Below are 22,410 nucleotides of genomic sequence, written 5' to 3'. Positions count from 1 at the left end.
TTTACATGACAGAGAGATATTATATTGTTTCTTATTACTATAAACATCAGGCACACTTTGCGTGTGTTTTCGAGCTATTTCGAGCCATTATACCCTTACATTTACATCAGTTATTCTATTTTCTAATGCATATATATCATCTAAGTTGGTGGTATGGAACACAACTACTATCACAACTGTGTACTTTAACTTAAATTGAAACCAATTCTGGCAAAATACAAGATTTGATTCTAACATGTTAGTTTTGTTCTACTTCTCTGTGGTGATCAGAAATGGTTACTCCTTCTTTGTTAAGTCAGTATATTCCACGGTGTAATAGAAATTCTCACAGGGCTGCCTTGTTGTTTTATTTGGGAGATTTGTAGGTTTATTTGCAGGTTTTGTAGGTTTATCTGGGCATTTTGTAGGTTTGTTTGGAAGCTTTGTGGGTTTAACTGGAAGTTTTGTCTCGTAAACGGTTGGCAGAGAATCATGCACCTGCACAGTTGAGTAAGTAACATCAACAATCTTTGGTAAAGGGATAGAGAAGCGCTTAGCAGTGGGAGGTTTTGATGAAGAAGTTGTTTTTTCCACCGGAGGTGGAATTGGGTCAATTTCTGCATATACATGTTGCTTGTCCATCTCCACTTGCTCCAGCAGGGGTAACACTTGTTCTGAGGATTTGGTCTTTGGACAATCGTTAGTGTTGTTTAGAGAGTCACAACTTATCCACTACAAATACCAAAAAAAAAAATAAAAAAAAATGTAAACATAAAAAAAAATCATTTAGTATTGAATCATTCTTTGTTCATTTATTCAAGTTTTAAACTAAACATTTATATTTTAACTAGAAGGGTTGGGAATAGGGTTGTCATCTGGCTGTTGTTTTACTGCCACAACCAGTATTTGAGGTTGTCCTGCAGGTGCCATAATTGCAAAAAATCCGTCAATGCACAGGCCAGTATGTTTCTCCATCTGGACTTCTGGGAGACATTGAATCAACATCCCCCTCTACATGAATGGTAGATATGTAGCTATATACACACTATGACACACACTTAGAAACAGAATGCACACACTTTTATAGAGACACTTAGACATAGTATACACACAATGCATATCAAGGAAAAAGCCTCAAGCACTCACTGTGTTCAAAGATAAAGCAGTTTACTGGACCATCATCTGCACAGCCACGTTTTGATCTCCACTGAGGTCTTTTGGCTTGACAAAATACCCTGGCTCAGTTAAGTACCCTATCTTCTTTTTTCTTTTTTTTAAGAATTCACACAATAACACACTGCTATACACACACACACACACACACTAATAAACATTAACCCCTTAGTGACCAGGTCATTTTTAAATTTTCTTACCGTTAAGGACCAGGGCTGTTTTTACATTTCTGCGGTGTTTGTGTTTAGCTGTAACTTTCCTCCTACTCATTTACTGTGCCCACACATATTATATACCGTTTATCTCGCCATTAACTGGTCTTTCTAAAGATACCATTACTGTCATCATATCATATAATTTACTTTAAAAAATAATGTAAAATATGATAAAAATATCAAATAAAAAAACACTTTTTCTAACTTTGACCCCCAAAATCTGTTACGCATCTACAACTGCAAAAAAACACCCATGCTAAATAGTTTCTAAATTGTGTCCTGAATTTAGAAATACCCAATGTTAACATGTTCTTAGCTTTTTTTTTTTTTTTGCATGTGATAGGGCTTTAAGTACAAGTAGGACATTGCTTTTTCAAAATATATATTTTTTACAATTTATCAATAGTGACATTGTAGCACTGTTATCTGTCATAAATCTCTGAAACAACCCAGGGTATTCATTATGGAGTATGTCCAGTCTTTTTTAGTAGCCACTTAGTCACAAACACTGACCAAAATTAGCATTTATATTTGTTTGTGTGTTAAAAATGCAAAAAAAATAAATTATAAATGCTAACTTTGGCCAGTGTTTGTGACTAAGTGGCTACTAAGAAAGACTGAACATACCCCATTTGCAATACCTTGGGTTGTCTTCTTTTGCAAATGGTATGTCATCATAGGGGTAATTCTCATTCCTGGGCTACCATATGGTCTCAAAGGCAACATAACCAATCTGGCAAATTTCAAAGTGAAAAAAAACACTATAAAACCTGTACATGGGGAGTATTGTTATACTTGGGAGACTTCGCTGAACACAAATATTAGTGTTTCAAAACAGTAAAACATATCACAACAATGATATCATCAGTGAAAGTGGCATTTGTGTGTGAAAAATGCAAAAACATCACTTTCACTGATAATATAAATTGATGTGAAATGTTTTACTGTGTTGAAAAACTCTTATTTGTGTTCAGCAAAGTCTCCAGAGTATAACAATACCCCCATTTATATTGTTTTTATGGTGTTTTGGAAAGTTAGAGGGTCAATAAAAGGCTAGCCTATTTCAGCTTGCCAGATTGGTTTGCTGGGTCTATGTTGCCTTTTGAGACCACATGGTAGCCCAGGAATGGGAATTAACCTCATCATGGCTTACCATTTGCAAATATAGATAACCCAGGGTATTCAAAATGGAGTATGTCCAGTCTTTTATAGTAGCAACTTAGTCACGAACGCTGGCCAAAGTTAGCGTTTTTATTTGTTTTCTGCATTTTTTTTAAACAAACACTGCACTTTTACTGTAGATATCATCATCCTGATAAGTTTTACTTTAAAAAACAACTATATTTGTGTTCAGTGAAGTCTCCTGAGCATAACAATACCCCCATGTAAAGGTTTCATGGTGTTTTAGAAAGTTACGGGGCTAAATATGGGGCTTGCCAATTAAATTCTCTGGGCAGTCTGCCTGGGCTGTCAGGCAGGTCCCTTAAATTATAATTAATAAAATCAAATAATAATGTAAAATTAATAGTTAAATTTATATTGAGAATGTGTGTGTTTATGTGTGTGTGTGTATTTATATATATATATATATATATATATATATATGTATATATTTATAATACGTACGTGTGTGTGTATATATATATGTGTGTGTGCGTGTGTGTGTGTACAAAGCGGAAATACACTGTCCTAAGCTAAAGATAGATCATAAAACATAACTTTTAATGGTAGCTAATTAAAAAAAAAAAAAAAAGATACACACATAAACTAAAACATGTGACCAAAAAAATAATGTGAGGGAACGTTAGTAAAACAATAAAGTCAGTAATCATATATAGAAACCTATATATTTGGAATGTGCTTACAATGAGTAAAGGCTTGTAAGCCCTTGGAGGAACCCAAGCTTACATGCGGCTGTGGCATACAATACATCGGCAAGACGTTCCAACAATTTCGACGCAGGATTCTTCAACATGTTGGATCAGTTGCTAACACCATAACACCAATGCCACTTGCTTGGCACATCACTAATTTCCACCAAGGCAGAATGGATAACCTTAAGTTATCTCCTACCGAATCCTAGGAAAGGCAATTTCAATATACAACTACTACAAAAGGAATCACAATGGATTTATGCTTTCAAGATCCTAACCCCTCAAGTGTTAAATGAAGAGTTTAATGACACTACTTTCATACATTAATAAGTACATTCAGTCCTTACTGGCACGCCCCAAACTTCATTATTTATTAATTTTAGTCTATTATTTTCTCTCCCTATTTTTACAGCTAATCTGTATTTTTTTATTAATTGATATTATCTGTCACACACTTAAACAGTACCCATTTCGCTCTATTTTTTTTATTTAAGTTACCTTTCTTGACTCTTTTTTCTTGTCATGTCTGACAGCTTGAGGATTGGCTTTAAGTATTCTTACTGACTTATTTTCTCTTAGTATACGTATTAAGATATCAATCTGATTATTAGGCATACAATCCTTATTGTTAGGAATACGCATTACATTAACTTTTTCTTTCAGTGATTCTTTATTTTTATTTACTGATCAGTTTATCTATTTAGTAAATTTGCTAAATCTAATTTAAATTATTATCATTTATTTTATTTATTGTTCTCCTTATTATTGTTTCCATACATCAATTGATTTACCAATTTATTGTGGACTTTACATATTTATACATTTTTCTTATATAGTACCTGTATACTGTGTACAATTCCGGCCACCATCCTCCCCCATAGCTGCCCAGTGACATCATAATCGCATTTCTTATTCGCCAATTACGGCATAGAGAGCGATATTTAAGCCTGTGGTAACAGGGATTCTGTTCGCCTTTGAAGAGCCGCTTACCGGCAAAATGCATGTCCTGGCTCATTCTGTCCAATACCTACAGCCTCCTACATTGACAGATTACTTCCATCAAGGTTGCTGACACTATCTGATAAATTTACTTCAATGAAAATAAGCATGTTGTACTTTTTGGCATATCTGTCTCCTGACTGAGACCTATCACAGATTTAAGAGTGTCCTATTTAAGAGTGTCCTTCCAGAATTGCAGGAAGCTGTGTTATTATTTAGGCAGTTAGACCATTTACTTAATTTGACATGTGCCCTCGAAGGCACAGATTAACCTTCCCTACTTTATACTAGTATCTCTGTTATCTGCAAGGTAGTCAGACTTGTCATCTAATTTGATAGGTGCCCTCGAAGGCACAGAGTTTACCTTTCTACTTCTGACTAATCTCTCCTTGCTCGTATGTTCTCTCGTTAAACCTTTGAGTTCAGTAATTCCTTTCCATCACCTTCTATTTGGGTAGCACTATTAAATTTATTTCTCTACAATTTAGCGTGGGATCCTCCAAGAGCTTATAAACCTATACTTATTGAAAGTGCATCCCAAGTATATGTTGAATTTTTTTTTTTACTGTTATAGCTGCCTACTGTGACAGTCCCTCTGCTGGCAGCACCATAGACTTCTATTGCGGTCACGTGGTCATATGGCCCTGGAGGACCGGATGGCTGTAGCTGCTGCAGGAGGACTGGTGGGGTCTCAGGCAGTCCGCCCCAACCGGGATCGCCACGGATCGCAGGTTAAGGTAAGTCCAGGGGTCATATTTGCAGCGGACGTACTAGGTACGTCAGCGGTCCTTAACGACCATTTTTTGTCGGACATACCTAGTACGTCCGCGGTCATTAAGAGGTTAAACACACACTTCTATACGCACACAAGACACAGTATGCACACAATGACAGACTGCTATACACACACTAATAAACATTATACATGCACTTCTATACACACACCAGACACATTATACACACACTTCTATATACACACCAGACACAGTATACACACTTCTATACACCGTATACACAATACTGCACTCACTCTCACACTGCCACAAACACACATTATACAAACTGACACAAGCACACAAAACCGTACACACACATATTGCAACACATACACAATGCTACGTGCACAGACACAGTCAATACATTTATAGCAAGTAGTTTTTTTTGTTTTGTTTTGTGAATTAGGAAAATTTCCCCTTCCAAATGTCATTTTTTGTTTCTCTTATGCCATTCACTGTGATGTTACATAAAATCTGCTGGCATTGTGACCTGCTATGTATAATGATTAATAATGCAATTTAGCGTGTCTAGTATTTTTTTTCCATGAAAGGGGAACACTAGTTCGGACTGACTATATTTGCTGGATAATATTTTGCACATGGAGGAGAATGAGCAGTGTGCAGCAATCTTTTTCACTAGCTAGACATTACAGGTAAACTATAGGCACCCAGATGACCATATTTCATTGCAGTGGTCTAAATGCAGTATTCCTGTCAGTTTAACGCTACAGCTGCAAACATTGCTGTTTCAGAGAAACTGCAGTGTTTACATTGCAGGGTTAATCCTCCCTCTCGTAGTTGTCTAACATGCAGCTACTAGAGACACTTCCTGGCCTTTCACAGAGATTAACTCAATGAAACAACACTGGACATCCTCATGCTTTGCAAAAAGCATTAAAGCGTTAAATGCTTTTCTATCGGGATGGTCTAACGCGTGCGGTACTCACCATGAGCGTAAATATACTTTGTTTAACAAAGGGTTATGGAAACCCTTCGAGGTATGTACATTTTCCAAATATACTATAGATTTGCTGTCTACATTAGTTTTTATAGTTTAGCTTCTAGAGTAATTTTTAATTGTGTGCCAAGGGTGAGTTGCAACCCAAGCACACATTACTTAAGCAGGCCAGAACTCTATCATGGTGGTTGGAGTAACCCTTTCAATAGGCTTTTTTTAATTTAATCAAAAACGCTCTCCCCCCTCCCTCCCCTTCTTTTTCCCTCCTGCCCTTGCTTGCCCAGAAAGCACACATGTGCTCTGAGATGGTGAAACCGTACAATCACAGATCACGCAATTGCCGGATGACGCCAGGAAGGAGTAAGGTAAGAAATAAACTTTTTTCAGAATTTAAGGTGCGGGATATCTAACAGTAATGCACTATAGGACATTTTGAGTAAAAAAACTTTAGGTTTGTTAAGGGTTGGAGTAAACCTTAAAGGACCACTATAGTGCCAGGAATACAAACTAATTTCCTGGCACTATATAGTCCTTAGGTCCCCCACCCTCAGGGCCCCCTCCCTCTGGGCTGAAGGGGTTAAAATCCCTTCAGCCACTTACCTTAATCCAGCGCCGGGCTCAGTCAGTGCTGGTAACCTCTCTCCTCCAACGTCAGCTCCCAAGTGGAGCTGAATGCGCATGCGCGGGCAGAGCTGCGTGCGCATTCAAACTGCCTATAGGAAAGCTTCACTCAATGCTTTCCTATGGACGTTCTGTGTGCTCAATGCGATTTTGGAAGCGCCTCTAGCAGCTGTCAGGAGGACAGCCACTAGAGGCTGGATTAACCCTGCAATGTAAACATAGCAGTTTCTGTGAAACTGCCATGTTTACAGCTGCAGGGTTAAGACCTGGGGGACCTGGCACCCAGACCACTTTATTGAGCTGAAGTGGTCTGGGTGACTATAGTGGCAGGGACGTATTAGCCGCGAGGAAAACAAGGCATTTGCCTTGGGCGGCATTTTCCAGGGGTAGGCAAATGCCCAGGGCCTTGCGGCTAACTAAAAATCCGGGCGGGCTGCTGGCCGGACGGGCGGCGCTGGCGAGGGAGCACTTTCCCCTGAGCTCTCTGCTCAGCTCCCTCGCGCGCCGCAGAGTGATGCCGGAAGCCGGAATATGACTTCATATTCCGGCTCCCGGCATCACTCTGCGGCGCGCGAGGGAGCTGAGCAGAAAGCTCACTAATCAGTGCTCCCTAGCGCGCTGCCCACCCAGCAGCCAGGCTGCCCGCCCATAAGCCAGCCCAGCAGCCACTGGACCCCAGGGAAAGGGAGACCCCCCCCCAGCATTACCAAAGGTAAGGAGGCTGGGGGGGATGAATTTAAAAAAAAAAAGGGAGTGTGTTAATGTGAGTGTGTGTGTGTGTGCATCAGTTGAGAAACTTTTAAGTATATGGACATTTTGCTGTAATGCAAAATTGGGAAAGACTGTAAGCTTTACTCACACTAATTACATTAGTATCTATTTGGAAAGACTGGCTGCTTTATTTCCACAAAGTGCTCCAGTGTGAACCTCCACACAAATTGTGCAAATCTGAAATGTATGTGGCTTTGTCTAACAGTTACAGGTTGCCTGTGTTAATTTTGTTCAAGTTTTGTACCTACACAGACTGTTAGTGTGTGTGTGTCTGTTAGTGAGTGTGTGTTTGTCTGTAAGTGTGTGTGTGTGTCTGTAAGTGTGTGAGTGAGTGTGTGTCTGTTAGTGTGTGTGTGTGTGTGTGTGTGTCTGTTAGTGTGTGTGTGTGTGTGTGTCTGTTAGTGTGTGAGTGTGAGTATGTCAGGGAGTGTGTCTGTTAGGGAGTGTGTTACTATGTGTGTGTCTGTTAGTAAGAGTGTATGCATGTCTGTTAGTGAATGTGTGTGTCTGCTAGTGACTGTATGTGTCTGTTAGTGAGTGTGTATGCCTGTTAGCTAGTGTGTGTGTGTGTATTTAGAAGGCGGGGGAGGGGGTGCTTGAGTTTTGTAATGCTTAGGGCAGTGCAAAACCAGGATACACCACTGTATAGTGGTCCTTTAAAAGAAAATAAACTTTCTTATTTGTATGCTGTGATAAAACTTTCTTACACTGTTACTAATCTGTTTACCCTGCACTTTGTCTAATGCCTGTTGTCACTCTCCACACACATACTACGGTTAACAGAACATTCACATTATAAGAACATAAAATGTTAGTCTTAACCATTATATATTGACTGCTTACCAAGGGAGCTGGCATTTCTCTTTGCCTCTTTCCTGTAGAAAGAACACATAGAAAAACATGTTATTATGTAATGGGTATGAAATAGTCACAAGGCATCCTGAAATCCCTATGCTATGCCTAAAAGCATTGTTTTCCCTAGCTTTTGACACCGATACAGTAGTAATGTATAGCAAAGTTTAATATCTTTTTACAAATAATAGCTTCTTAATGCTTCAAGAGTAGAGCATTGCAAGGGTTATATATTAAACTTACTAATAACTGCCCACTAACGCATCGTTAACCCACACATGATTGTCTAGAAATGTACCATTGAAAAAATAACAGTCTTACGTTTCCTGGAAGTCCAGCGTAGGAGTATAATTATCACAAAGGTTACCATTAAGAAAGAAGAACCACCAATTGCGCAATATTTCCAGAGCCAGGGGTCAGCTGAAAAAAAAAGCATGGGTGGCTTGTACTCTATACGTCATACAGCATTCCTGCTCATAGGTCTTAAAAAATATGGTACTTATTGCATCTGGATCATGAATAGGAAAATATTAAATGGGCACTTTCTATACAATAGCCAATATGGTCTATAGGTGTGGGGGTTATGCTCGCACATTGCTATTAAATACATGAAAAGGAATTTCTAAGAATTTACATTTCATCTCTCTAGATCATGGTTCGTCAACCTGGTCCCTACCGCCCACTAGTGGACGTTTCAGGATTCCAGGTGGGTGGTAGGGATTTCCAGGTTGATCGGGCGGGCGGGTGTGACCCGGCGGTACCCGTGCGACTGGGTACCGCGGTGACCATTTGCGGCTCCGGCCAGCCCGGTAAACCGCCGGGGCCGCCTTCCAAAGTGTCCATCGGGTGGCCCATGCTGTCAGGGCCACCCGATAGATGCGGATTGTAAGGGGGCCCGGTCGCGCTGTTAAAGCGCCCAGCGCTGACCGGGCCCCCTGTGATGACATCAGAGCTGGGAGGAAGTGATTCCCCGGTCACTCCTCCCAGCTAAAACTGAGAGCCGCGCGGGAGGAACACCAGGGAGTCAGAGTGGGAACTCTGACTCCCATCCACCTGAGCCACCACTGGACCCCAGGGAAAGTCACCCTCCTGCACCTTAAAGGTAGGAAACAGGAGGGTGACTTAAATATAATGTGTGTGTGTGTTTGTTTGTGTGTGTGTCTTTGTAGGTATGTCTTGTGTGTGTGTGTGTGTGTCTGTCTGTATGTGTCTTTGTATGTATGTCTTGTGTGTGTGTGTGTATGTGTCTGTCTGTATATATATATGTGTGTGTGTTTGTCTGTATGTATGTATGTGTGTCTTGTCTTTGTATGTATGTGTGTCTTGTGTGTCTGCATGTGTGTGTGTCTGTTTGTATGTGTGCCTGTCTGTTTGTATGTATGTGTCTTGTGTGTGTGTGTATGTGTGCCTGTCTGTGTCTTTGTGTGTCTTGTGTGTCTGTATGTGTGTCTTGTGTGTCTGTATGTGTGCCTCTCTGTGTCTGTATGTATGTCTTGTGTGTGTGTCGTATGTGTGTCTTGTGTGTATGTATGTGTCTGTCTGTATATATGTGTGTGTGTGTGTCTGCATGTGTGTCTTGTCTTTGTACGTATGTGTCATTGTATGTGTGTCTTGTGTGTCTGCGTGTGTGTGTCTATGTATGTCTTATGTGTGTGTCTGCATGTGTGTGTGCATGTCTGTTTGTGTCTGTTTGTATGTGTGCCTGTCTGTTTGTATGTATGTGTCTTGTGTGTGTGTGTGTATGTGTCTTTGTGTGTGTATGTGTGTGTGTGTCTTGTGTGTGTCTTGTGTGTCTTGTGTGTCTTGTGTGTCTTGTGTGTGTGTGTGTCTTGTGTGTGTGTGTGTGTGTGTGTCTTGTGTCTTGTGTGTGTGTGTGTGTGTGTGTGTGTCTTGTGTCTTGTGTGTGTGTGTGTGTCTTGTGTCTTGTGTGTGTGTGTCTTGTGTCTTGTGTGTGTGTGTCTTGTGTCTTGTGTGTGTCTTGTGTCTTGTGTGTGTGTGTCTTGTGTCTTGTGTGTGTGTGTCTTGTGTCTTGTGTGTGTGTGTCTTGTGTCTTGTGTGTGTGTGTCTTGTGTCTTGTGTGTGTGTGTCTTGTGTCTTGTGTGTGTGCCTGTCTGTTATAGTGGACTATAGTAAGTGGGCTACCTAGCTCAGCCTTCCTACTGGGCATTGCTATAAGGACGGTTAAAAAATTGAAAAAAGGGGAAAAAAGGTGGGGAGGGGAATTGAGGAGGGAGAGGAGATGAGCTGACGCACAAATGAGAAATCATATTATGCGCAAACAGAGAAGTCGTCTGAATATCACTGAAAGAGACCTTCGTTTGTTCCTTACGAAAATCGAACCAGATATCAAATATTTAGTCTCGCAGCATCAACCTCAAGGATCTCATTAATCACTAGTAAAGGTAATTTCAATTTACTTTATTGTTTTCTCATTAAACTTTATAAAGTTAAAAACCTTATAAACCTGCATTAAGTAGAAATAAAAAGATAAATGTACGTACATTTTTTTTTTTTTTTTTTAAAACACCCTCCTTTCTTAAAAATATTCTGCATTTGCGCGAAAACTGGTGGGCGGTAAGGAAATTTTTTCAACCAAAAATATGCATTAGTGGGCGGTAGGTAGAAAAAGGTTGACTACCACTGCTCTAGATGCTCTTATATAAATGTATATTAAACAACAAGCCTATTATTTTTAAAGGAAAGGTCATCTTTTAACATCCCAGTGGTGCAGTGGTTAACTAAGTGCATAACTAGGACATATGTTTGCTGGGCTGCCTAAAAGTGTTGGGAAATATTCCCCGGCAGGAATAATCATTCACTGTCATCATTAATTCTCCCTTTTTTCATATGCTGTGCTGGGAGTTAGGTAGAAAAAAATTGTGTCTCTCTCCAAATGGCCTTTCCTTTCACATCTCTATCAGGGTGGAGCAGAATTAATGGTGACAGTTGTGAACTGTGGCTACAGGTCAATGGTATTATCTATGTTTGTCTCTTGTTGCATTAACAAACAACTCAGTATATAATGCAAGTTATAGGCTAGGGATTCCATGAATCGTATTTGTTGTACCAGCACATCCTACAGATGCTCAATTGGATTGGGATCTGGGGAATTCGGAGGCCAAGACAACACCCTGAACTTTTTATCATGTTCCTCAAAGCATTCCTGAACACATTTTTGCAATGTGGAAGGGTGCGTTATCTTGCTGAAAGAGGCAATTGCCATCAGTGAACATCATTGCCAGTGGCGTACACACAACCCATGGGGCCCCGGTGCGAAAACTGATCCGGGCCCCCCCCCTCCCCCCGCGCGAGCGCTTACTCTGCGCAGGCTGGGGCCGCAACACATGGCGGCGGGCACCTGGTCGCAGGGCTGCGACCCGTGCGACTGTGGTATGTATGCCAGTGCATGCATAAACACATACACTTAAAGGACCACTACAGACACCCAGATCACATCAGCTCAATGAAGTGGTCTGGGTGCCAGGTCTCTCTAGTTTTAACCCTGCAGCTGAAAACATAGCAGTTTCAGAGAAACTGCTATGTTTCACTGAGGGTTAATCCAGCCTCTAGTGGCTGTCTCATTGACAGCCGCTAGAGGATTTTCTGCGATTCTCACTGTGAAAATCACAGTGAGAAGACGCTGAACGTCCATAGGAAAGCATTGAGTAATGCTTTCCTATGGGCGGTTTGAATGCGCGCGTGGCTCTTGCCACGCATGTGCATTCGGAGCTGAGAGGCGGATGGGGACGGAGAGATCCCCAGCGTTAAGGGAGTCCGGCGCTGGAGAAAGGTAAGTGCTTAAGACACACACACACACACTCACTAACACACTCACTAACACTAACACACACACTCACTAACACACACACTCATTAACACTAACACACACACTCATTAACACTAACAAACACACTCATTAACACTAACACACACACTCACTAACACACACACTCACTAACACTAACACACACACACTCACTAACACTAACACACACACACTCACTAACACTAACACACACACACACACACTCACTAACACTAACACACACACACTCACTAACACTAACACACACTCACTAACACTAACACACTCACTAACACTAACACACACACTCACTAACACACACACACACTCACTAACACACACACTCACTAACACACACACTCACTAACACACACACTCACTAACACACACACTCACTAACACACACACACTCACTAACACACACACACACACACTCACTAACACACACACACACTCACTAACACACACACACTCACTAACACACACACACTCACTAACACACACACACACACTCACTAACACACACACACTCACTAACACACACACACTCACTAACACACACACACTCACTAACACACACACACACTCACTAACACACACACACTCACTAACACACTCACTAACACACACACTCACTAACACACACACACACTCACTAACACACACACACTCACTAACACACACACACACACTCACTAACACACACACACTCACTAACACACACACTCACTAACACACACACTCACTAACACTAACACACACTCACTAACACTAACACACACACACACTCACTAACACACACACACACACACACACACACACACTCACTAACACACACACACACACTCAAAGTTTTTTTTTTATCCCCCCAGCCTCCTTACCTGTGGGAGAGCTGGGGGGATTCCCTGGGTTCCAGTGGTGTTGCTGGCCAGGCTGTCACCCGGCTGGCTGGCGGGCGGGCGCGAGGGAGCACTGTCCCCTGGGTGCTCCCTCTTCAGCTCCCTCGCGCGCCGCGTACTGATGCCGGAGCCGGAAGATGACGTCATCTTCCGGCTCCGGTTTCAGTGCGGTGCGCGAGGGAGCACCCAGGGGACAGTGCTCCCTCGCGCGCCCGCCAGCCAGCCAGCCGGGTGACAGCAGGGCCAGCCTCGGGGGGCCCGGAGGTGGCCGGCTCCTGGGCCCCCCAGCAGAAGAGGCTGGCCCTGTGGGTACATACCTGGGTCGCAGGGCGGCCGGGCCCCCTGGTGGGCCGGGCCCGGTCGCAGCCGCGACCCCTGCGACCCTGGTATGTACGCCACTGATCATTGCCATGAAGGGATGTACATGGTCTGCAACAATATCTATGTAGATGCCACATGTCAAAGTAACTTTCACATGAATACCAGGATCTAAGGTTTCCATTTCCCAGAGCATAACACTGCCTACGCCAGCCAGCCATCCTCACATGTGCATCCTGCTGCCATCTCTTCCACAGATAAACAATGCACATGGACCTGACAATCCACCTGATTTGAAAAATGATTAATCAGAACAAGCAACCTGTGGCAGACCTCTATGCCTTTGTATTACTACTGCTTTGTCTGTTTGTTCAGTATTTGGTTCTGCTTTCATTCACCTGCATACGAATGAACTACCGAATGGCAGGCCACCCAACAAGGAAGTGTACTGCTTGTTAACCTTTCTGCCCTCATTAACATTGTGGTTAACCGCAGACACTTCCAACTCCCGAACAGTCGGCTGGGTGGTCGTCGCTCGCATGCACGAACACGTGGAAGCGGCCAGCTTGGACAGTCGAACGCCCAGCGGTGTTCGTCGGCAAACTCATGGAACTAATTTCGGACTCTGTTTTCCACAAACACCGCTGAAATCACTGACCCTTTATTATTCTATCCAAGGTTCATACCAACGCCGTGCCATTCGGTAAAGTGACAATGCACGAACAGAGCTGTCCCAGATAGCCATCCCATGGAGCTCATTTGTTTCTTCGAAAGCACCCTGTACAAGACGTTAGCTCCATGGTGATTGAACTACATGTATGGGATCTGAGCGCTATTCGGTTATATTGAGCGCTCAGATCTAAACTATCTGGGTATACGTTGAATATTTTTATGTGGTTTTACTGTTGGTATAAAATGGAGGATATTCTTTATCCCTGGAGGTAATTGAGTTACTTCTAGCACTTAACCCAATTATCTCCAGGATAGAGAGGAGGAGTTGTACTGTTCATGTGGGAGTGTTTTATACTGTAAATGTATGGGATTGGTTGCTGTACAAAACTGTGCTGTACAAAACTCTATGGGAGTGTCCCTTGCTTGAAGACCTGCATAAAAGGCTGACATGTAGTCCCCATTAAACAGATCCTGCTTGACCCTCAATACAGAGCCTTGTCTCGTATTTGGGGGGATAATTCGTATGTTTCCTGCTCGGCGCTTAGGAGTGTTTGGTAGCTGACTACGTATTCGGGAAAAGGAACAGCTTTGGCGGCGTTAACCCCTTCTATACTCGGGGTGCCATTACACAACCTTCTTACAGTGTTCCATGATACAGTTCTAATGCTCACATGCCTACTGAAGACACTTTCATCAGTGTACAGGGGTCATCAGGTGCACTATGACCAGTCTGCCTTGCAGTGGCGTACGTACCGCGGTCGCAGGGGTCGCAGCTGCGACCGGGCCCGGCACTCCAGGGGGCCCGGCCGCCCTGCGGACCCCCGCGACCGGGTAGCAGCTGCCACGCTTTGCGGCCCCGGCCCGTGCGGCAAACCGCCGGGGCCGCCTGTTAAGGGGTTCATCGGGTGGCCCATGATGTCAGGGCCACCCGATGGACATGGATTGTAAGGGGGCCCGGTCTGCGCTGGGCACTTCAAGAGCGCGACCGGGCCCCCTGTGATTACATCATCACGGCTGGGAGGAAGTGACCGCACGTCACTCCTCCCAGCATACTGAGAGCCTGCGCGGGAGGAAACCGAAAGGAGGAGGGAGTCAGAGTGGGAACTCTGACTCCCATCAGGCTGAGCCACCACTGGACCCCAGGGAAAGTCACACATGGTAGGAAACATTTTGTGTATCTGTGTCTCTGTATGTCTTTGTGTCTGTGTCTGTGTCTCTGTATGTGTGTGTGTCTGTGTCTCTGTATGTGTGTATGTCTGTGTCTCTGTATGTGTGTATGTATGTGTCTCTGTATGTGTGTATGTATGTGTGTATGTCTGTGTCTCTGTATGTGTGTATGTATGTGTGTGTCTGTATGTATGTGTGTCTGTGTCTCTGTGTGTGTATCCGTATGTATGTCTGTGTGTGTGTATCCGTATGTATGTCTTTGTATGTGTGTGTCTGTCTGTGTCTCTGTGTGTATGTATGTCTGTGTCTTTGTCTCTCTGTGTGTGTGTGTGTGTATCTGTACGTATGTCTGTGTATGTATGTTTGTGTCTGTGTGTGTGTGTATGATTGTGTGTCTGTGTCTCTGTATGTGTGTGTATGTGTGTGTCTGTCTCTGTATGTGTGTATCTGTATGTATGTCTGTGTGTGTCTGTGTCTCTGTATGTGTGTGTGTGTCTCTGTATGTGTCTGTGTGTGTCTCTGTATGTATGTGTCTGCATGTGTGTATGTATGTATGTGTCTGTCGGGGGTGTGTGAAAGTGTTCGTGTCTGTATGTATGTGTTGGGGGGGGGGGCACAGTCAGGGGGGAGTGGGTCAGGGTAGGGGGGGCCCACGGATCAGTTTCGCACCGGGGCCCCATGGAGTGTGTGTACGCCACTGCTGCCTTGTACACAGCAAACTGCGATGCACTGTGTGTTCTGACACCTTTCTATCATGATCAGCATTAAGTTTTTCAGCAATTTGAGTTACAGTACCTCTTCTATGTGATCAGACAAGACAGGCTAGTCTTTCCCTGTGCATCAATATGTTCTGGACACCCATGACCATGATGCCAGTTTATTGGCTCTTCTTCCTTGCTCCACTTTTAGTAGGTACTGACCACTGCATACCAGGAACACCTCACAAGACTTATTGTTTTTAAGCTCTGACCCAATCATCTAACCATCACTATTTGGTCCTTGTCAAATTCACTCTGATGGTTTTGCTTGCCAATTCTTCCTGCTTTCAACACATGTAATTCAAGAACTCAATGTTCACTTGCTGACTAATATATTTCACCCCTTGACAGGTGTCATAGTAATGATATAGTGAATGTTACTTATGTCACCTATCAATGACTTACATTTTTTGACTGATCAGTAATGCTTCCTTAAGTTTCTAAAAACATCAACAAACACCTTTCTGCCCCTCTCTCTTCTCTGTCTCTCTAATTAATAAGACCAGCATAGAATATGAGTTTGTATGTTAAAACATTATTTTGTAACTTGCATGCTTACCTGGGGGTATGACAGTATCTGCTGGTTGTTTATATATTGTCGATTGTGATTCTGTGCTGTATTTCAAGGTGGAGGCAGCTCTTGTCACACCTTAAAGAAAAAAAGAAACTACAGAAGAAGGAACAAGGTTTTTTTTACTAGGTTAACCCCTTAACCCCTTAAGGACACATGACGTGTGTGACACGTCATGATTCCCTTTTATTCCAGAAGTTTGGTCCTTAAGGGGTTAAGGACACATGACATGTGTGACATGTCAAGATTCCCTTTTATTCCAGAAGTTTGGTCCTTAAGGGGTTAAAGGCCCACATGAAGCACCATAACCACTACATCAAGCTGGAGTGCCTTGTCGCACCCCTCCCTATAGAATGTAGAAAAGCAGTTTTAGAATGGTATGACTTCTTACCTAGGGTCCATTAAGCACCGCTACCTGACTCCACTACAGTTTCCAACAAATCGGAAGCTCATGCTTAGGAGTCTCCATTAGCTCTTCTGAGCTAAGCCCTGCAGGGCAGGTCTAGTTCATTGGCTGAGTGTGTCGGCTGATCATACTCAGTCAATGAGCTAAGCTGATCACTGCCAAAATTAGCTCAGAAAGAGAACTTCTGGCTAACTGAAGGCTGTTCAGCAGACCCCCATAGGAAGTCAAACTAATATAGAACAGAATACTTATTCTGTCAGTCAGTAAAGAATCCCTCAGACTGATGTTTACAGATCTAGACAGGGAGTTTTGTCTGGAATGAAGAAGAATTGTCACAACAATGCAAATGAAAAGTGAAAAATTATTATCCAGGAAAAGTGAAAGAGAAATAATTAGGCCAAAGGTTGCTTTGATGCTTATAGTATCCTTTTATGCCATCTTATGTAGCCTGGATGTGGAGAACCTATACAGTTCTATACCACATGAAGTGGGCCTTAAACACATCCAGGCCTTTTTGGATGAACAACCAGGAGCTTCGTTATCTCATAATCGCCTGGTACATGACTTAATGCAATTCATCTTGACGCATAATTTTTTCATGTTCCAGGGCAAATATTACCACCAAATTAGGGGGACGGCTATGGGGACGGCATGTGCCCCCTCATATGCCAATCTCCACCTAGGGTGGTGGGAAAGAACTATGGTTTTCAACACCCAGATGCAGAAATATACCCAACATATCAAAGTCTGGAAGAGATACATTGATGACGTCCTACTGATTTGGACGGACACCATTGACCTCTTCCATGACTTTGTGAGGACCCTGAACCTAAATGACATTAACTTGAAATTAACGAGTGAAGTAGGGGGCAAAAAAAATCAATTTTCTGGATATAACCATCACAATGACAGAAGATGGTCATCTTATCTCTACGTTATTCAGAAAACCCACATCTACAAATAACCTACTCAATTGGGAGAGCTATCATCCCCCATCCCTAAAAAGAGGGATACCAATTGGACAATACCTACGCCTTCGACGGAACTGCTCCAATTTGGAGGACTTCAAGCTTAAGGCTAAGACACTTCGGAGCCAGTTCAAACAGAAAGGGTACCCGAATAAATGCATCAAGTATGCGTACAAACGGGCGCTATTGGTAGATCGAAACGAGTTACTTTCAGAGGACAGCAGTTGTAAAACAGCTCAGGATGTGATTAGATGCATTGGGAGTTATGATGCAGGCTGGAACCATATCATTAAGATCTTGGAAAGATATTGGCCCCTCCTGCACCAAGACCCACATATACATAAAGTAATCACTCCCCATGCTTCTGTCACCGCAAGACGAGGACAAAACTTAAAAGATTTATTAGTCCCTAGCCACCTGAAAAGTACCCCTCAGAATTCTACCTGGCTTAAGTCCTCAGTGGTAGGCACCTACCAGTGTGGGAGGTGCAAGGCCTGTCACTTCATACGTCGTCCATCCAAAACCTTTACAGACTCATCTAACTCCCAGGAGTTTAAGGTGAAAACCTTTTTCAATTGTCAGACAAAAGGTGTTGTCTATCTACTCACATGCTCCTGTAATAAACTTTACGTAGGTAAAACCTCTAGGATGTTGAAAGTAAGAATAAGAGAACATGTGAACTCAGTGAATCCAAGGAGGCTGATAGACACACCAGTCTCCAAACACCTCAAACTGCATCACAGGGGTTCCTCAGATGGGATCAGGTTCTGTGGTTTGGAAAGGGTTACGTTGGGACCAAGGGGTGGAGATCTGGATAAAAAACTCTTACAAAGAGAGAGTTTCTGGATCTATAAACTTAAGACACTCTCACCCCTTGGTCTCAACGAGGGTTTTTCATACACCTCATTTATCGCGGATTAACATTCTTAGCTCCCATGTTTGTAATTAATGTAAATAATGTTATCATGTAAATATTCAAGATATGCCTCATACACGCTTTATATTCTAGTATAGTTTTTTTGATCCTTTTTATTGTTTATCTTTGTTATTTGTTTGTTTGCTGTTGATCCCCACTAAAACAGCCCATACCCTTATGTTACCTCAAAAACCTCAAGTGATTTTACACTATTGGGCTGAATAAATTCGGCCTTCCTCTACCGCCCTACCTCTTTAAGATTCTGTCCCTTTAATTACAGCGGCACCGCATTCACACCTAAGAGATTGCACTGTAGAATCTGCCATAATTGCTTCCCTGATAATACGGTTCCTCCAATACATTAGATGCCTAGCCGGAGGTCTATCTACCCTAGGAAGCCTGTTTATATATATATATGAGATACCCCATATCCCCGAATCTTGAATTGTTCATCTAGCCAGGGCTATGTAGATGTCTCTATGCGACTAGAGCCTATCAGGGATTATGGTACCCTGTGGTTCTTTCATTACCACTGATAGAGTGTGAGACTAGTAGCTACACTCTATACATATAAGTATAAGCACCTAGAGTCTGTCTAAACTTAACATTTAATGGCTGGCTGAGATTTGTAGGAGTTGGTGGATACAGTGCAATATGGGCACATAGGACCTAACTTAACAGATAGTCAGGTAGGCTATACGCTGGTCTGCCGACTGCTTAGTTTGTATTTGGCATGTAGGTGGGCGATTGCCTGAGAGTCCTAGGACTGGTAGTCCTTCTACTATCTATCCACATAGTGGACACGATCGTCAGATCATTCAAAGACTTGGAAGGGGGTGTGGTATACATCCACACACTACCTGCCGATCTAAGGAGTCACATGGGGCGTTTGAACCAATCAGAGGAGCCCTTAATCTCACCAATCCGGTCCGTGGTGAGAGAGGTCACGTGACACCCCACCCGGCATGGAATACCGGAAATGAGTGGCTAGATCGAGGTAACTCTGCAACACCTGAGGGATATCCCCTCTGATCGGCCAATTGGCCAATATCTGGGCATATTGCATACTTAAGGGAGGTTAGTGACCACAAACTTTTGGTCCCTGACGAAGGTGCATGACATAGGCACCGAAACGCGCGTTGGGCGCTTTTAGCATTTATTAATTTTTGTGTTTCTCACATGGGCACTGACTAAACACTTTGGGTGTGGAGCATTTTTTGATTATGCTCTGTATCACCGTTTTTTGATTGATTCTCTTTCTTTCTCTACTATGTCTATCTAGCTAGCTGAAAAGGGAGAGAGGCTTTATAACTACATTTGTCAAGTACATTTAGTACTGACCCCCTATTATATCCTACGCTTCTCTCACTTTATTGCTCTATTTCCTGCTTGCAGCATCTCTGTGATACAGTCTGACTATTATTGTTTTTTTGATTTGTTTTTGTTTTGATTAACTGTATCTGCATCTGAGAGCTGAGGACCTATACTATATAGATTACGAATTAGGTCTAAGCACTAACTTTTGAGCAGGCTATGGCTTTATATACAGGGCTGGGTAAGCAGCAGGGACAGGGATTTGGATATATTCATTGACTATTTACTTTAAAGGATGTTCATTTATGTTCTGTCCCTCTATCCCATAATAGCCCTTTTTCTTTGGACTATATCCCAGATCCATTAGACAGTAGAGATCGCATTAGCTGTATATACTTCATTTATTTTGTTTTATTTTGATTTATTTATCTACTCATTTACTCTATATGGCTGGGTAAGCATCAGAGGCAGGGATATGGATATATTCATTGATTATTAACATTAAAGGATTGTTTATTATTTTTTGTCCCTCTATCCCAGAATAGTCCTCTGTCTTCTGACTTTATCCCAGATCCATTAGACAGTAGAGAATGTACTAGTTGTATATACTTAATTCATTTGGGTTTTTTTGTTCTTTTATTTATTTTGATTTATTTTATTACCTACTTATTTTGTAGCACTGTCCTCCCTGGCTAGGGGGATCCAGCCTCCAGTATCTGTGTATATTATTTTTCCTAAACTCTATACGTATTTCCAGGTATGCCTAGGGTCTCATTTACTTTTTTAAGTTTTGAGACCTTGAGCATTTGCTTCTGTCTGTTTAGTATCCTTTTAAGGCTATTGGAAATGTAATAGATGTAATACAGAGTTAAGCCACAAAATGGCACCAAAGAATTACTTAATTTTATTTGCCAACATTCACAGTACAATATATTTAACAAGAGAAACCAACGTGTAAGCGCTGTGGGATGTAATACAGACAATATGGCAGCGCTTAAACCAACAATGCACACAGAAGTGTGTATAAAAAGACAATAATTACCAGAAAAAAGCGCGCTAAATTGATCTGTAAATATAAAGAGCAAATAATAGTGCAGACAATCTGAATGAGCATGAATGAAAAAAAATATGAGAAAAAACTCACATGTCCCAGAGCCCTATCCCCCCTGGCTCTGGGTATGCAAAGCTCCTTTGGAGAGGGGATTTCCCCACTGAAGATTGTTCCAAAGTATATGTCCACTGGCAGTTCAATAGTGCTGTGTGAAAAAGAAGGGCAGGACCTCCAATTGAATAATATCACAGGCAATTTATTTAATAACAAAAGTTAAAAACCCTTACTTGGGATCTGGTGGGTATAGACTCAGAGTCACCAACATAAAAGCATGTAAAGCAACCAAGGATGCGAATCACTTCCTGGTTTCGTTCCAATCACGTGGTCCGCTTCCGGGTCCTCCCCTCTGATGACGTACGTGTGACGCGTTTCGCCCGCCTCCACAGGCTTCCTCTGACGATGTCATGAAGTTCCAGCCCTCTTTTTGAGTGCATATCTCCTCCCCCTTTGTCACTCCATTGGTTGGGGGGCGTGGTTATCTTGATCGCATTTAGCTAGTCGATTACTAACATATGTATAAACTTCTATTGAACTTCCTACATCAGTTACAAAACTGATCCTTTTATTACACACAGTCTGAAAACAGCCAGAGTGTCAGTATTCACCTATTATTGGGTCTAATACTATATGAATAAAAGCTCTGCAAACAGATAAAATCTTAGATGGCATTTCTACATATTAGATGGCATTTTTAAACAAATAAAGTCTTAGATGTCATTTTTACATGTGCAGAAACATATACAATAGAGGACTGTCCTATGTCTGGGACATGTCAATATATTTAACACCTTAAAAGAGTTCCCAATACAAAGGTGGGCTGAGGGGCAATGAGGGCAGTAAAACTGGTTTCACTGCAACTTTTCTGGGGGGGGTCTTCTTTTTGGAGATTAGTGGTATGCAGAAGTGACCTGTCTCAACCCTTCTGCTGCTAGACCCGGCTGATGCTTCCCCACTGTGGCTCTCAGTGAGCAGTCCAGAAATCAGTTGAAACTGAAATTGCAAAAATGTGCTTTTAATTTCAGCATTTGCCTTTCTGTATAGAATAAAGCCATTGTGTTTTGCCATTTGCAAGTAAATGCCAAGTTTTTTTATACCATGCCTGTATCTTATTATTAAATATGACTGCAGCAGTTGGTTGAACAGGTCATCTCCCAACATTTGCTTAACGGCACCCATCTTGTGCAAACTGGCACCTGTCTTTTGCAGACTGGCAACCGTTTTGTTTCTCGTCTGCATGAACAGATTCCCTGCAAGTATGCTCACTGTGCATGGATGTTAGCATGAACA

At 42.4% G+C, this 22,410-nt stretch overlaps 1 protein-coding gene across 1 annotated transcript in view; it reads right to left on the bottom strand.

Moving 5' to 3' along the window:
• LOC134610491 (uncharacterized) overlaps positions 1–22,410 on the bottom strand; it is a 66,820-nt gene continuing 44,410 nt past the window's right edge. The window contains exons 6-9 of the mRNA XM_063453460.1: positions 16,397–16,486; positions 8,540–8,638; positions 8,210–8,241; positions 1–711 (exon numbers count right to left, since the gene is read on the bottom strand). Of these exons, the coding sequence (XP_063309530.1) occupies positions 277–711; positions 8,210–8,241; positions 8,540–8,638; positions 16,397–16,486 (656 nt within the window). The 3' untranslated portion in view covers positions 1–276. The remainder of the gene's footprint in view (positions 712–8,209; positions 8,242–8,539; positions 8,639–16,396; positions 16,487–22,410) is intronic.

The sequence above is a fragment of the Pelobates fuscus genome, chromosome 5 (genome assembly GCF_036172605.1).
Source record: "Pelobates fuscus isolate aPelFus1 chromosome 5, aPelFus1.pri, whole genome shotgun sequence".
Classification (NCBI taxonomy): domain Eukaryota; kingdom Metazoa; phylum Chordata; class Amphibia; order Anura; family Pelobatidae; genus Pelobates; species Pelobates fuscus.
This window is presented reverse-complemented; position numbering and strand designations above follow the sequence as displayed.